Source organism: Ambystoma mexicanum, chromosome 1p (genome assembly GCF_040938575.1).
Source record: "Ambystoma mexicanum isolate Mex_15411 chromosome 1p, UKY_AmexF1_1, whole genome shotgun sequence".
NCBI lineage: Eukaryota > Metazoa > Chordata > Amphibia > Caudata > Ambystomatidae > Ambystoma > Ambystoma mexicanum.
The window spans coordinates 390,767,659-390,785,580 of record NC_090921.1 but is presented as its reverse complement, the minus strand read 5'-3'; the positions used below and the strand labels follow the sequence as shown (position 1 = coordinate 390,785,580).

Genomic DNA, 17,922 nt, shown 5'->3' with positions numbered 1-17,922 from the left:
CTTCCCATCTCTTCTGGTTTGCTTACTTTTCACCAATACCATATAGTTCAGTTCCCGGATTTCAGATCACACAAGCTTTCCTTTCTCTTCAGTCACAACCTTCTTTGTAGGTGCTTTCAGTGGCTTTACCATAGAGAGGTGAACACGGTGCATTACAGGTCACACACCGCCACACCTTACTTGGTTCTCTTTATATGCACGTTGCCACTGCTTCAGCTTTACAGTGGTGCGTGATTCATTCTCATTTCCACATCTTCCTGAGGATTTATCATATTTTGCCACCATTCACTTGTTGAACTTTCACACACATTCAGGCTCTTGCCAATGCTTGTTCATTCAACCAAGAGTTCTTACGGCTCTTGCCAATGCTTGTTTGCCAATTTGTTTTCTCAATCCTTATATTCTCATGGCTCTTGCCAATACTTGTTTGTCAATGCTTACTTTCTCCAATTTCACAGTTCCTTATATCAGGACATTCCACAAACTTGCTTTCAAACAGATGGATATTCCAAGATTGCTTCCTTTCGTTTTCATTCATATCGCTATTCAAAGAGTATTTGTTTTCATTCAAATCAGCATTCACTAAAAGCGCTGTGTGCTTGCCTGCCATCCTGGTGTCCCCTTTCCCTCACTATTCAATGTTTACGGCGTTCCAGCGAGGATTCCAGCCGCCAGAAGCTCTCTTGTGCAGCGCATAGCTCCGTCTCCTCAGCGGTTCTCCGTGGCCTCAATCACATCTCTGATGCTTCTCTCGCAGCTTGGGCCTCAAATGAGAGCTTTGCTTGGTGACGCTGGTTCTCTTTCCGCCACCGGCCTCCAGCTTCGCTTCCCGCTGCACACACTACATCTTCCAAAGGATCTCGAGCACTCCGTCTGCTCTAGTCCAGCTTCCACAGCAGACTGCATTTTCGTAGTACTTCCTGCTTTTAAACTTCCTGCCAGGTTGATTGGTCAAAAAAAGGACTAGACCACTCATTGCTGACTCGGAAGGCCTGCATTGCTCTTGCTGGCCTCCCCCACGTCCAAGTACATAACGAGTGTGTGTGTTAATAAAGAGGATAGGATGTATTTCTCTAATTGGTCTCTTCTTCGTCCCAGTACCAAACTGGTGTCCATTAGGGAATGAGGTAGGGGGAAAAATAGGGAAGGTATTGATAATAGCCTATAAAAGGACCCACGCTACTCCTCACTGATGAGGTTAGGATTAATTCCAAACCTTCCAGCAATCCCCTCTTGTTTTGCGCAGGTCAGCCCGAGTGGGACAGGTATGCCCAGATGTGGGTACCGTTACTGCTGGGCATAGAGACCCAAACTACTACTCACTGATGAGGCCCAATAAGGCCGAAACATATTTGAGGATGCTTGTGGTCTCGTGCAGAAGGGATGTGGCCAAGCAGTTCGGGCTAGACTGCCCTGATTGGGGTGGACCAAGTCTGATTTTCAAATGGTATTTCCCCTTTTGTAATGGCTTGGCAGGAGAACACTGGTCTGGGGGTTGCCCAGAGCAATGCCAGAGGTTAGGATTAATTCCAAACCTTCCAGCCATCATCTCTTGTTTTGTATAAAGACTTGGGGCACATTAGACTCAAGGTGAAAGGGGAGCAGGGGATACCATGTTTTACCCAAGGGTGCTTCATCCCCACTCACCAAGTCTCCTCCAACCAGTTGGCCACCTGGGGGAGAACATTCTGGGGAAAGTAGTGTGGACGCCCATAGATTCCTCACACTGTCCTGATTGGACAACCAGATCAACACCGTCTGTAAACTGCAGAAATTGTGCTGTAGTTCCCGATGAAGTCTGATTCTGGAAGCTGCTGACAAGTCAACCACTGGCACTGAATCCGGAGAGGAAGATGAAGAAAAGACGTCCGTATCGATTTCGAGCGACCAGAGAACATGCTATGTAACTTGAGTCTGATGTAACTTTTCCTTCCAATCGACCTTGGGCCCCGAAAACGACTCCTACCCAGAGGCTGGCGAGACCCGCTAATCTCAAGACGACCTGCAAAACGAGCCATCCTTTGACGTGCTGTGACCTTCCTGGGCTGCAAAACACCAGTACCAGAGGACCTTGAGCCCGAGTACAGTGCATGAACTTCCGGAATTCGAAACCTGCTGAGACGTAGGTGGACTCCTGCTGGATTCAGTGACATGATTCAAATACCTGAAGCCCCAATACCAGAGTGCAGGACAGAAAGAGTGAAGAGAATCAGACCAGCTGTTGTCCATCTTGTTACTGTAAAAAGGTGCTAAACACCCACAGAGCCACAAGAAACCAGGAAGAACCCTTTGCTGGAAGACTCCTCTGGCAACTGCTGCTGCAAGTTCCCATCCAGTGTCCATTTCTTCAGTGTCCAGACCAAGAATCCAGGCTCTGCATACACCCAGTAGCTCTTCCTTTCTCCTAAGGTACTGTGCAGGCTTGGGTAATGCTTACCTTAAGCCTTGTGTGAATCCTTTGAAGCAGAGTGCGTGATTTGTGCGGTTGGGAGTTTGCCCATACCATTCGCCCAGGCCTAATCCTGGAACGCCTATAGGGAGCCTTTTGAGAAGTCCCTGAACACTCTTTACTAACTCTAAAGCTAGTACTGTGGAAGATGATATCCACTAGAAATCTGACGTTCCTGCATCTGAACACCATCCTGACCTGCCTACAGCTGGCTCCTAGACCACTAGGGTCCCATGTCTGTTTCTGAGAAAACTCTTGCTGTAGAGTAGGGAAGGACTACAAAAGATTAGGCTTCTGTCTTGATTCCTATAGCAAGTGTAAAAGTACTTACTTGTAAATGAGTTAGTGTTGTAACTATCTCTGAAATAGAATGTGTTGCAAAGTGTTACTTATCTTTAAGTTGCAGGATGCTCCTTTAAAAAGTATATAAGTTTGGATAGTGTCCCACTCTTCTTAAAAGTAATTATGTTGGCAGAATCAGCAGTCTTGTGGAGAAGCAGTGGAGAGCGGAGCATTTCACTGCGCTCGTATAATTTTTTTTCCTCAAGGAAGTGAAAGACAGTCTGTCGTCTTGTTTTACTGGAAGGGCCTATCCCTTCAAATACCCCGACTATCCGCCGAGCGGCGCAGAGTCATGTGGAGTATTTGGAGGCTTTGAGGAGGATGCAACGACGTGCCAGATTACCTCCCTCTGTGTTTATGTGTGTTAACGGGATCACAGAGTGGTGATATCAAGTAAGAAGTGAAGTCCAACACGTGCCAAGGTTCCTTTTTCCTCACTGTATCAAACTCTACCAGCAATCTAAGGTGAGCGTTTCCACTGCACGTTTGAGTCATTGAAGACAGACAATTAAGTGAGAGAGATGACAGTTTATGTCAAGCAGTTAACCTCAGCATACTACGAGCCAGCGTCACCGGGTGTCCTCACAGACATTCACTGAAGGGAAAGTTTCCGACTGGGGGTTCACGTATAGCGAGAGCACCTGGAAAGTTCAGCAACAGAGCTCTCCCATTTCAAAACAGATCATGCCAGCCAGATACAACTTACGGAGCTGCATACCCACTGATGATTTAAAAGGCACTTGAGTGGGAGAGTTTGTTTTGAACTCAACTCTAACGCTGCAAAATCATGGAGGATATGCAAATGCTGCAAAGCATTCTGGCAGGACAAGTGCTGGGTAGTGCTCAAGTGCATAACATGGACGATACCCAGATGCCATGCTATGTTGGTGCAAATAGGGAAACAACCTTGGATTCCATCTCAAAAGGTAGGGAAAGATTTTACCCTCACAGCAACTAATAAGAAAAAAATTAAGGAATGTTTTTGCAAGCGGAGACATAGGAGCTTGGGCGATTTGCACACAAGCTCTTTGGATCAATGTTATCCGCCAAAAATCATGGCAGGAAACAAAATAATGAACAGACTCCTGGCTCATATTTCACCCATTCCCTCAATCTCTCCACTATACCCACAAATAGCCAAGCAAACCTGCCGTTTACCTTAACCTTGAACGATCCTTCTTGGCTGGATTTAAAAGTGCTAAGCCAAATGGCAAATATTGCTTACCAAACTTCTCCACGTAGGTCAAATCAGGATTTGAGCCCAAAACAGGCAACTTTGGTTGCCCTGAATTGTGTCCTCAATTCATTGGTAAATTTCTTTTTTTTTACATTTTATTTGTAATTTTCAATCGAGCACATGCGAAGATATTACAGCATACATTTAAATAGTACAAGTGAATTATCCTAGCACATACAATTTCTAAACAAACATGTCTCAAAAATATTGATAACATAATTGATTACGTATTCATCAGGGCAATAATTACCATGCCAAATTACACCAAATGAACTGCAAAAATATTATCCAGTTCCCCCCACTTAGACAAAAAGCACAAAACAGACAACAAAAACAATACCTCTCCATTTCTAAAATATGACCGCTTAGATTAATGAGTTACTAAATCTGACGTTACACTACCATATAAATCATGAAAAGGCGTCTATAGGTTTCAGTAAGCTTCTGCCTAACCCTTTCTTTGAAATTTAACCCGTTCGAAATCGGATAATATCAATGTATCATTAATCCAACTCTCGACTTGCGGCTTCTTCCTGGTTTTCCAAACTCTCAAAATCTGCTTTGGCGCCATCACAAGAATCTGATCAATCCAACTCCCATACAATAGAGCCATTATACAACGCCCACAATTTGCTAACATTAGCACCTGTAATGGCTGGCTTGGAAATTCGATAGATAATATTTATAGTCTTGCACCAGAAGGTAACAACTCAGGGACAGTACCACAGCATATGAAGTAATGTCCTTTTCTCTTTTCCACATCCCCAACATCTATCATCTACCAATCCTAAATTGCACATGAGTTCAGGTGTCCAATACAATCTTCCTAAACTTTTTGATGAATAAGTCATAGTTTGAGGTCCAGTTTACTACTGTGCCCAACCTGCCACATGTTTTTCAAAACCCCATCAGTGATAGTACAACCCAATTCTTCTTCGAATCATTCTCAGGCATAAGATTCAAATACGTAGAAACTGTACACGGCGATAAACAAAAGATGGTCCATCCCGCCGGCTCTTTCTCCATTGGTACAGTTAACATATTTAAAGTCTGAATCAAGAGAGATTCCAATTCCCTAAACCTATTCCTTTCCCTATTATTCAAATGATAGAACTCTTGAAGCTCTTCAAAAGACAACATATGTCCATCAAACATTAAATCCCCCATAGTTAAGAACCCAACATAGCTTACACCAACGATGCCGATGACACGCAAGTTCTCCCCCTCTCCGGAGACTACGACCTTGACTCAAGCCCTCTTCAAAATCTACTCCACTATCCAAACCTGGATAGCTATCAATGGTCTCTGCTTAAACAGAGACAAAACCGAAATCATCATCCTAGCCCCCAGTGAAACACTATCTAAACTCATCCCGATTACCCTCACATGACTATCGGCAGTATTATCATACCTGTCTCCACTGCCATCATGACCTTATGAGTCTACCTGGACGCCACTCTCCATGACCAGACAAACTAGCGCCTCAGCATCTGCTCTGGCCACCAAACTTATTTATGCCATAAAACCCTAGATTACCATGCCCAACTGCCTCTCCATAGCCAGAGCTACTATAGGAGCCAGATTGGACTGCAAGGCCCTCCTGGCTGGCACATCAACTAAAAACCTAAGCAGGCACCAAATAGTGCAAAATAATGCCCTTCGCGCTGCACTACACATCCCCAAAACTGACCATATTTCACAGGCCAGAAGATTTGTCCATTGGCTCCCAGTCAAGGAAAGAATCAACTTTAAAATTCTCACTCGCACACATAAGTGCATCAATCACACAGCACCCCCCTACCTATCTGAAACTATAACAAAGAACTCCTCCATCCGTCCTAGAATAAGCCATCACACCAACCAACTCGGAGCACCCACTGTAAGAAGAGCCCAAGCCGGATTCCAAGATGGCCACTGTCTGAGGTAGACGCACTCCTCCGAGCTCCGTCCGAGCGGGAGATCTAACGGCGACATAAGCAGCCCAAAGAAGCCCCCAAGCGAGTCCCAACTCGCGGAAAATGAAGAGGAATGGACGCGGTCACAGCTGGACCCAGGGAACCTTGACGCAAGCACCGGAGGGCAGCTATATCAAAGCTGCACAGAGGGACTCAGACCGGAGCAGTCACCCGAGCCCAAGCCCGCCAAAAGTCGATCCACAGGCCGATGCGGGTGGAGTAGCCGTGGGGAAGGAGAGGCGCACAAACTGAGCCTCAGCAACACAACCCGAGGACGGGGTGAACGGCGGGACCTCCCACGGCCCCCACCAACAGACCTTTTGGTCTAAAGCACCTTGCGGCAACCCGCCCCGATACAGCTTCTGGCCTTGGCTGGCTGGGGACCCCCGAAGCGGCGAACATCGCCCTGCGGCTGACTTGCTCCTGGAGGAGCGCACCTGGGCGGAATCCGCTGCTCGCGGCCGCGAACGTGGAGCCCCCCTTTTGCCCCCCCACCTGCCCGCAGGTGGCCGACACCATTGCGCACTAGCTGGAGCGGGGGGCCGCGGCCGGAGGAGATAGGTGGACCGGGGCCACAAGGTCTGATAGCCGCCACTGCCGGAGAACGCACGTCCCTCTGGAGCTGCGAGGAGAGGAGCGCCGTGGTCGGGCCCACGCTCCGGCTGACAAGTAAGGCGGAGGGGGGGGGGGGGTGGGGGCGAACAAGGCATCGCTGAATGGAATCCGTCCCCCGGGCCTACGCCGGAGGGACCAGTGTCCCTCATCCCGCAGGCATAGACCGTACACAGAGGAGGGTAGCCAGGCAGAGAACCACAGGCCTGAGCAGCCAAAGCCCCCCAACGTGCTGGACACCCCCAAAAGGCAGCTCCTGGCAGGGGCCACAACTTGTACCAGGCAAGGGCTCCACCCCGTGGTGTCTGCCCTCCGACTGCGCCTGGGACCCATACTGGTGTCGACAGACGCGGGCTGGCCCCCCCCCCGCTCGGTGGGCCTGTCATCTGCAGCCCATCTGCTCTACACGGCCCGGGGCTGACAACGGGGGCAACGAGCCATGGGTGGCCCGCGGCCTTGCTTGATCCCGCGCTGCGGGAAGATCCGGAAACTTCCTCCCGTGGCGGGTCCCTGCGGCACAGCGAGCTGCTCCTTCCCACGGACCATCCGGACCCGGCCCGGCGAGACTTCAGATGAGAAGCTGGGGGGCGGCCTGATCAGCGCTGCATGCCCCCTGTTGCCTGCCTACACGGACCCCTGCCTCTCCCCCAGCTGACATAATATCCCCAGGAGACTGCCCCCCGGGGCCTGCACTACTACTGTTTACCAAGTTGCCACATAGTGAGCGCACAAGGTGTGCCCCCAGAGCCAGACAGGGCTAAGGGCACGACGAAGAGTCCTGCCAACACCCACGGACTCAAGTACGCAGCAGCGGTGTGGCCTGGGCTCACAAGTAAGTGGCACACCCAGCCCCACCGTGCCCCCACAGCAATTGCATAACCCTGACATTAGCGGAACGCTAACCCAACAAGAACGCCCTGGCCCACCCAGACAACCAAAGGAAGGGCGACACTGATGGTTCCCTAGCCCCTGCACCAGGGATAAAGGCCCCCACGAACCATGCACCGCTGCACAAAACAGTGCCACAGTCCAACCCACAGCCACCAAGTGCGGCAGTATGCGCAGGGCGCTGGCATCTGATAAACCACCAGCCTTCGCATGGGTGCACTGCCCCGGACTAGGCACACCCATCTACACCGCAGTGAAGCCAGAGAGCCCCACACCGGAGCCCCCCCCGGCCCCATCCACCTAGTGACATATCGCGGACCCGCTCCTGTCCTGTGACGCTCATAAGGGGGCTCATCACCATCTGGGCCGACGCTGGAGCGCGCCCAGACACCCCCTACACACAGAAGCCCAAGGAGAAAGTTGAGGAGAGGGGCGCTGCTGCCCCAGCAGTATATTGGACTCTTGGGGCCACCAGTGCAGTCCACGCAGTGCAAGGGAATTACACCCAGCAGGCCTTAAAACGCCCGGCGGCAGTGGCAGAGACGCTCCCGACCAGCACCAACACCGGGGAGAGGTAAGGAGCGGGGGTACAGGCTGGGAGAGCGCCCCCTTCTTGAGACCAACACCACCCGGGAGGGTACGGAACTCCCCCTCCCCCCAACTGGGCCGTGCCACCACCTCGGGCCGACGCGGGAGCGCGCCCGGGACCCCCGCCCCCTCTCCCCTGCCATTAAAAACATTACCATCTGGGGGTACCCCACACTTTGTGATTGGTGCCCTTTGCACCCCGCTGATCGGCCCCAGCTTGGTGTTTATACCCAACCACACGGAATACCGCTAAGAAAACCTAATCAGATGGAGCTATCCCTATCAGAGGCCCACGAAAAACAAGTGTCACGAGGCCCACACAGAGTCTCAACGGAGAGAGAACCTGATGCCCGGGATTAAAAGGAAAAGCCCCCACACAAGAACCAAGACACCGGCAAAAAAACAGTCTGCTGGAGTACAACACAACAAAGTGCCCCCCCAAGAACCTTCGGACCAGGGAGAACCAACGACACCTAACAATTCCGATATGGCTATAAATAAGGAAGAACTACTTGACTGCTTAGGGGCATGGAATCCAGGATAACAAACACACTCCAGACCCAACTAGAAACAATGAAAGAAGAGCTGAAGACATCCCTGAAAGAGGTACGACAAGCAACATACGAACTTGGAGGCAGAGTGGACACACTCGAAAATGGACTCTCACATATGGCAGAGGAAGCAAAGCAATACAATGGCCTACTAGACCAGGTCGCCAGAGCTAAAAATAACCTAGAGATCCAAACCGAAGACTTGGAAAATCGCTCACGAAGATCCAACATCCGGGTCAAGGGCCTCCCAGAGACGATCCAGGATAAAGATCTACGGGACACCATGCAACACTGCTTCAGCAGCATCCTGAACGACGCCCCTCCCCCCCCCAGAGAGATTTGAATTTGACAGTATCCACTCAGTGGGCACCAAAAGGAATGAGCCAGGAGTGAGACCTAGAGATGTTCTTATTGCCATGACCTCCTATAGTCTGAAAGAAGACATCTTGAGAGCCGCACGTACCCACAAAGAACTAAATCAATGGGGGGCGAATCCAACTATACCAGGATCTAGCATTGATCACCCTACATAAAAGGAAGCTTATGCAACCGATCACAAAAGCACTACAAGCCAAACAAATTGCATACAGATGGACATTCCCCTTTGGACTAGCCTTCCATTGGAAAGAGAAACAAAGAAGGATCAGTACATGCGAAGAAGGCCTTTCATTACTACAAATTGAGGAAGAACAATGCCAAACCGAAACTAACACAAAATAGCACACCCAGCAACCAAAATAACCAATGGGACTGGTCATCCGAGAGGAAAAAAAGACCTAACAGAGAAAAGAAACTGGCAGGCCCCTTCAAATATCACGAACGAAACACCCTGAAGACACTAAACAAAGAAGCAACTGGAAGAGAAACCGAAGAAACACCTGAATACAGCAGGTGGGCCACCTCAAACTAACCCGAAACAAAAACACACCAAAAGACAGAAGTAACAAACATATTACATACAAAAATGGCAGATACACTGATCGTATCGCTAAATGTACAAGGGCTGAACTCCCCTGGGAAACTACGTGCGATTCTCAACAGGCTCGAGAAGATGCCTGCAAAGGTAGCGCTCCTTCAAGAAACCCACCTCTTGCCACTGTGTAACACTGTACCAAAACGACTCCGAAGAAATGTAAAACGGAGCTGGAAAAACCGCAAGAGAATTTTGGAAGCTGATGAAACTGACGGGCATTCCAAACAGTCCCCCAACAAATAACGTCAGTGAAGAGAAATGGCAGGAACACTTTGAATCCCTATTTCAAGAGCCAGCCAAATCGGGAAACACTCCAAGATATGACCAAGAATCACCATGGACAGACGTCTCAGACGAAGAGGACATCTTAGAAATCATACAAAAACTGAAAACCTCCAGAGCCCCAGGACCTGATGGTATCACAAACATAGACCTCAAAAATTTTCCAAACAACTGGGCACCGTTTATCAGCAGGGTCTTCATTCACTGCTCAAACTCAAGAACAATCCCGAGATCCTGGACAACAGCGACGGTTGTCCCAATCTACAAAAAAGGTGACAGGTCAGACCCATGCAGCTACAGACCAATTGCCCTTTTGGAGACGATCGAAAAATCTACGGGATGTTACTGTTAAAAAGATTCCAGAACTGGGCAAGGTCAGAACCATGGGCGGATCCCTTCCAAGCTGGATTTTAAAAAAAACAACTCCACAACTGTTAACATCATGTTGCTCAGTATAATCAAGAGCAAAACACTCGAAGGCACATCCAGAACATTTCTTGCATTCATAGATCTAACGTAAGCCTTTGACTTAGTAGACAGAGAGAAACTGTGGGCGAAGCTCACAGCTTGGAGATGCCCGGAAAATAACCTTGCTCCGATAAAAGCTCTACACAAGGACACAACAATGAGGGTAAAACTGAACAACGGTCTATTGTCGACAGAAATACAAATGAGCCGAGGAGTGAAACAAGGCTGCCCTCTGGCCCCGGCTCTATTCACAGCGTTCACTGGCGACTTGAAAGACTCAGGCCAAGCCGTCAGAGCCACCCCCACCCCAAAAATCGGTGGCGATTCAGTGCAAAGACTGCTATATGCTGATGACATAACTCTGCTGGACCGAACCGAGACCGGACTGCAAAGGCAGCTGAACAACCTGTCAGAGTACATGAGCAGGCAAACCTGCTAATAAACGAAGCAAAAACAAAGGTCCTTATCCTGGAACGGAACTTGAGAAGATCTGAAACCTTCCACTGGAATTTGGAAAAAGTTAAAGTCGAAACTGTCACAAACATCAGATACCTGGGAGCAATGGTCGACAGCACAATCTCAAAAGAGCATGCAAAAGTAACTCAGGAGAAAAGTTTGCTCCCTGACAACACAAGCCAGAGTCCTGGACAAAAGCTACAGCCGCTTCTCTCTGATACCAACACTTAAGTTCTACAAAACAAAAGTGGTCCCCGCACTAACATACGGCACCGATGGCATGCCAACAATTCCGGTCAACATCTGGCAAAAAAATTGAGTTTTTTCTGGAAATCAGTACTGAACCTGCCAAAATCAACTCAGACAGCAGCTACAGAAGAGAACTAGGCCTCCCCTTGTTAAAAGCGACGGTGGAATTCAGCAGCATATCATTATTCAGGAAAGCAATTCTCCCAGACGTACTTCCTCTTTACAAACTAATAGACACGGAAATCAAAGAAGGAAGGTGCAAAATGCAACTAACTGGGCAACACCGGAAAGAACCCAGCTCAAGCAAATTGCTTGCACGGAAGAGGATTTGATCCAGAATCCCACCAAAATAAAAAGGAAACTGGCGGAATCAGACTGGATCGTTACCCAGGAAAAAGCCAATGAAAACAAGCTTCTACTCCACCTCCCACCCTTCTCAATGAAACTAAACAAAACTATGCAGCTGCTGCGGAGATTTCCAAATAAGCCGATGAGACATACCTTAAGAGCTCGCCTGAACCTGCTGCTCACAAATGAAATCTTATACGTAAGAGGCCAATCTAGCACTAAGGCATGTCGGATGTGCAAAAATATTGACCAGACGGAGACAGTACGCCACCTGCTACTGGTCTGCCCAGCTACTCTACAGATTCGACAAACATACCTACGCCTGATCTTAGAGACCTACATTGTGAGCGAAGAAGAGGTATGGTGGCAACGACTGAGGAGCGGCCAAAAAACATCTTGGTCAATCGCTACACCGAAGATCCTGCAAACCGCTCTCACACAATGCAGTAAGGTAAACTCTGACAGCGCCACTTCGACAGAACAATCAGAACTCAACAGTGAAACGAAAAGAATGAAATAACTGAACTTTGAATACAGAAAAAAACAAACGAATCCTTGTAAAATCAAGATAACTTGATACACAAGTAAAAAAAAAAAAAAGTTATCCAAATTTTTGTGGGGTGGGAAAGGGCAGATAAGGGATTGGGCGGGGGTCAGGCCAGCCCTCTAAAAAGTTAGATAACTTTTTTCTCAATAGTATCCTAGTAAAAAAGGCAGTCGTAAAAATGCCAGTGGGTGAAACATAGAACCGTTCCAAGATTGCAATTTAATACAAATGCGGAAGATGACAAAACCAAAGGGGATTGCAAAGAGGGACGTGCCCTTGACCTTTTCATTGAAAGACCGTTCCTTTCATGAATCTTCGAGAATAAGAAACGTAAGACCTGAAAATCAAGGCTGAAGAATCCTGCATTGTGTGTCGGAGGTACCCGGGGCTCTCCCGCGTCGATAGTCAAGGAGGAGAGAATCGTTTGCCGCCGTGGTACTGTCCTCGTCTCCTACAACAAAGCAGCACCAGTGAAGTCAGCACAGCCGGTAAGTTGGGGCGACTGATATCAGACCTGTCGGTGTTGAAGCCAATGTTGCAAGCGGCAAAATTGTATCATGAAAACTTAATAGAACAGTGTTTGAAGTGTAAGAGGCAAGTGACGCAAACACAAATAGATGAGTAATTGAACTTTGAAGCCAAGATACGATACAGTAAACAGAGTGGTCAGGCACAACGTGGGTGCTCATTCAACAGTCTCTGTTAGGTATCCAGCTGAAAGGTGGCAAATGTGAAGAGTGATAAAGAATTATGAAATTGAAGTGGTCCTGCAACTGGTTAAGCAAAACCATGTGCACATTCAGTTGATGAAAAGGTATTGGATATTGGAATTATACCGGCAGAGGGAGAATAATTGAACATTGTGTTAAAAGGGATCTAAGCCTGGCTGGGGGGATCCGGAGTGAACCATGAGTCACCCACGAAAGAATATCCCACGGGAAATTGGACGCATGAATAATTTACAAACCTTGTGTTGAAAAGATCTGAGCCTGGCTGAGCGGAATCCAAGATGAATAGTGAATAGCCCAAGAAATGGAGTACTTCTGAAAATCTGAAAGAGGAAAAGAACTTATTTGTTTGTCGCATCAGGCCCTCTGAATGAAGAGACTTTGAAAGGCAAAGAGACTTGGGCACGGAAGGCCTTGATGGTAACAATGGAATGGTATCCTCGTGCTAGAGAAGCCAGAGACTGTGCTAAGCTAGAGTGTACTACATTGTTAAGTGCTGAAAATGTGGGGAGGGGAGGCCAAAGCCTGAACATCCAGACATACTTTTGTCAACACTTCTATCTTTTTCGTAACATTGTTTCCCAAGCTATTTGTACTTGGAGGTAAGGATTGACAGTAGGTTTATTAGTATAGGCTCTTATTTTGACAAGACGCCACTTGGAATGCATTCTTATTGGAAAGTCGTAGCTTGTGCCCATCTAGAGATTGAAAAAAGTCTAATCCTAAAACCCTTTTTTTAATTCAATAAACACCCTTGTAGGGTGGTCACTTGTGTCTGTCTTAATGTTGATACCATGACTTCCTTACATAGTCTTCACCTGAGAGAGCTTACTAGGACAACCACCTTTTATTTGTAACCTTTTGTAGTTCCACAGAGACTTTTTAAAGCACTTTGAACGTGTCTTCATGTGTGGGCTATGGCCTCAGTGGCCCTCATTGCAATACTGCATCGTTGGCTTGTGCACTCAACAGGATCATGGCAAAATGCATGACGCTCACAGAATGGCGCCTTTTTAGATTAGTTTTACACCTCTTCAAGTCCAAGAGAGATCAAGGATTAGGTGTTTTTGCAATTAAATGGATAGAAAAAAAATCAATTACCTCTTCATTGATGTGCCTTATAGCAAACTATCATTTAATATTTTAGGACTATAACGTCTCCACTCTAATTCAAAGTTTACTTCAAAATACAAGAATATAATATGACCTACCTTCTGAAAATTGCTTATCAATAGAGTGGTTTGGCTCTACAATGGTTTCTAAAGATGGAGACGAAGCTGTCTCTGTAGCAGTGCTTTTTGGTTCCACCACTTTTCCAGCAGGGCTTTGCATAGGGGTAGAATGTTCAACAGGTTTAACAGAGGCCGGTAACACCTGTAACAGAGACTCTTTGTGTTCGGTCTGCAGCCCTACAGCTGTAGTCTGAATGGTTTCCATTTCCGATTTCTGGTATGTATCCGCTTGGACATTTGCATCCTTTGTGAAATTTTTCATTTTATGAATTGCTGCCAACTTGAACCGATAATATCTATATTCCACACTTTTCTCGTCAAACAAAAACCTACAAGGAAACAAAAGAAAAGCAATTCATTATAAGTTGCAACTAAAAAGGTACGTACAAATGTGTAAATGCACTAAACTCATGGAAATTTAGAGAATCCGGATAAGAAACTACGCAGATCACTTCCAGAATTTGAAACCTAAGCAGGTTGAGGTCTCCTATTTGCATGGTCAATGCCAACATAAAGCACATACAGTTGGCTCGAAATGTCAAGCATGAAAGTATGAAGAGGTCATTAAGCTTCCTTCTGCAACTGTGTAAATGAAACCCATCATGTTTTTTTCCCCAAGCCTTTTTTTTCGATTTCATTAACAATACATAATATTTCAATATTAGATTAACAATGAATTGCACCTCTAAATACCTCATCCAAATTAAACATTTAAAGTAAGAGTCCTCAAAAAATGGTTACCATACATATAACACGCATTGGCAATGCTAACAGTTTTGGGTTTGTGTAGGCATGGGACAGGCATTTTCGTAGTCTTATTGTGACAAATTGGACTCTGCCCTGCAGAAGTACAAGGATGTGTAGATGCTAAAGTGCCCACACATCCTTCACACTGCTCCAAACCAAGAGCCTACACAATCATTAGGGTATAACAGGCCCAGTAAATACACACTTTCTTTGCCTTTTGAGGTAATGTGGGCCGAGGGAAGGTTATGCTCTTAATAAGGGGTGTGAATGCGATTCAGAAGCGACCCAAACAGCAGAGCTTAACAGTCCAAAATAACAGGAATGTCAAATCAAGGTTTTATAAAAACAGATATACTTCTATAAAACACACCACCTGCCAAATAAATAAAAAAAATACTACACAAAACCCACTCCTGAGGAAAGAGCAGAGAATAAGCAAAGATAGCACAATGCAGCACTCTGGGTAATGAAACAGGTGTACAAAAATATACTACGGTGGGCCGTTGCCTGTGAACCTATGGAAGACCGTTGTGGCGGCTCTCTAGTCTGAACCCTTGGCATGTTGGTTTGTTTATCTTTAACTGGTGGTGACGGTTATTGTGACGTTTTTGTGAACAATGTATCATAGAAGAAAACATTCCTCTTTTTGGGTTTATTATTCAAATTTAGCTCCTGAAAAAGGGGACTAATTCCCCAAAACGTGTTTAGCATCGACTGCATTTTGGCATCCAACAGCTACTGTTATTTTAAACATCAAAAAGATTAAAGACATGTTGTATTTTACTTGAACTTCATGATATGGTTTATTTTGAATTATTGCCTATGTTGATCTTTATAAAGACATCTAGCCAGTGATCTGGCATTAGGGTGTGCAGGGGACGGGAGGGCTTATAGATTGGGCTATTTATCCATTTAATGAATATGGGGTGCAAGATAACTGAAAATCACAATGTTCTTAAAAGGATAGGTTTCTTGGATGAAAAAAGGTGACCTAACCAGTCTCTAGGGCCCAAATGAACCAAAAAGGCAGTTACTGGTCAATGGTACCTTGTTTCGTTTCTTAGGCGGTTCAACAGTGTCAAACCTCGGCTTCGAGCAATAGTGCGAGCAGATCTAGCTCAGTTTTGGCACGGTGAATTGTGTGAACCCAAGCAGCAAACAAGTGAAAAGGTTCAAATGAGGAAGTTCTGTGAGGATCGAAGTGGCTTTCAGCGATGCAGGTCGGGACGTTCACCAGGATCTGAGGTCGAACAGAGTTGTACCCCCTTTGAAGGGTTGATGCCCGGCGCGGTAGCGGTTCGAGCCGGTAGGCAACAGAGGTAAAAATAATGATCCTGTTGCTCTGGGGTGCAGTTGGGCGAAGCAGCTGTTTTGAGGGCGAGTCAGGCGGAGCCGTGATGTAACCCTTGATTAGAGTCGGCAAGTGACTGCAGCAGTTCGAGTCTGGTCCCTGTGTCGTGTGGTTGGTTTGAGCTTAGCTGGGGATGGGCTCATCGAGGGCAGTAAGCAGCAATGAGCAGGCCCAACGTGGAAACACTTGTTCGAAGGCTCAGAGGAGTGCCAAAGGAAGCACCAATAGGATCCCTCTGGTTTGATGAGCGGCAAACGCTGTTCAACAGTCAGACTGGTTCAGTACAGCAGCAGGGAGCCTTAGATGATTTGGTATTCTAAATGCTTTGAGACCCACTCCTAGGGCTCTAGGATAGGAGGAGTTCTTTTCAGGGTCTGCCGTCCAAGCCTTGGGTGATTCTGGTGCAGAGTAGCAGGTCCTGGTTCACAGCGAGAGTCATCCCCATTGTTCCCTCGCAGGGATAGGGAGCAGAGCATTCCTCTGCCTTGGACTGCTCCTTCACCTAAGTGGTTGAGGGCTTTGGAAAGTGCAACTATCCCAAATGAGGTCCAGTGAATCCTTCTCCGGTGTTGTCCCAGAGTGAATCAAAGAAGTGGTGGGAAACCACTTCTTTATAAAGGTAAATGTCCACTGGCGATTGGACTAAAGCTAGCGTGCATTAGTGGTCCAATCCCCGTTTTTAAAAAGAAGTGACATCACACCCAACGTGCTTTGCTCTAGAGGAAGTGGAGAGCACAGGAAGGAGGGAAGAGAGGCAGAGTGAAACAAAATGGTTGTATCCTTCCACAGTACAGAACTCTGACAACTTTAAGCCCACCCCCTTCATCGACCCGGTTTGGACAAAAAAAAAAAACAGTCTCACTTTGACAGCACAAAATGCCCCATACTACATGTTGGGCATTGCCCTATGGACCAATAGCCCAGTCGGAGTCTGCTGATAAATGATTACATTCCGATATCCTGCAGTTAGGGTCAAGGCCCTTCACTGTATTAGCGTATGCTAATGTGGTGATGGTGGCACGCACCCCCATGGCCCTACAAAAACAGATTGACTGTTCATGAACTCCTTAGACCTACAAATAAATACACACAAATCTGCTGTCACGGTAGGTTTTAAAAATTGGAAAATGAAAAGAAATGCCAGAGATGGTCAGTGAGGCACTCGTGGTCCCGAGAGTCAGGGAATTAGATTATCTAGGGGTCAATTTTTCCTCAAATTTGAAGGGAGGTAGTCATATGGAGAAGCATCTTTCAAGAGTGACAACAGCTGGGGGTGGGTTTGTCCCTATTTATGTCTATGTGCCAGGGCCAGCCACTGAAGCCGATCCTTGGGGTTTAAAATACCCAGGTGTAGGTTGCAGTAAAATACAGAGCCTCACTATGGGGATATGGAAACACTAATACATTCTAGAAAATAATTTCTTTGCTTGCCAAGTTCAGCAGCCAATTTTGCATCACATGAAGAACTAGCCCAAATTTGGATTCCACCCTTTGCAGTTGGTTTGCGAGTTTGACGGTTTTGGTGTGCAGCCAAGAGCATATAGAAACAAGGGACGGGTTGGAATCAATCATTAAGCCCAGATATACAAATAAGTAAATCCTCTCCCCCGGGTCCGTTTGTACATGCCACTTGAAGGAAACCTGTTTAGGATTGGATGAGAGTTGAATTACCTTTGTCTTTGGGGGGGTTGACATGCAATGAGCTCTCACTCAAAGGCAGAAAAAGTGTTTAGAATGCGCTGGAGGCCGATCGGGGTGTTATCAAAGACCAGATAGTCATCCGCATATCCAGTGCAAACGCTGCAGTCAGGTCAATCAATGACAAAGACCTGATTGCTCCCCTTTGACCAGGCCTGGCACTGTATGCATTCAAGTAGGATGCCGTTCAAATGGGTACCCATCCCCTTCCTGAACCCCGT

The 17,922-nt window shown here is 47.0% G+C and overlaps 1 protein-coding gene across 7 annotated transcripts in view; it reads right to left on the bottom strand.

The window, feature by feature from the left end:
- The window catches only part of LOC138570837 (serine/arginine repetitive matrix protein 2-like), a 638,877-nt gene that overhangs the window by 499,427 nt on the left and 121,528 nt on the right, over nt 1-17,922 (bottom strand). For all 7 annotated transcript variants that reach the window (XR_011303882.1, XR_011303883.1, XM_069649149.1 and 4 more), the window contains exon 7: nt 13,885-14,234. Coding sequence is in view for 5 of the 7 variants with exons in the window: in XM_069649149.1 (XP_069505250.1) it covers nt 13,885-14,234 (350 nt within the window). In the remaining 2 variants the exon portion in view is untranslated. The remainder of the gene's footprint in view (nt 1-13,884; nt 14,235-17,922) is intronic.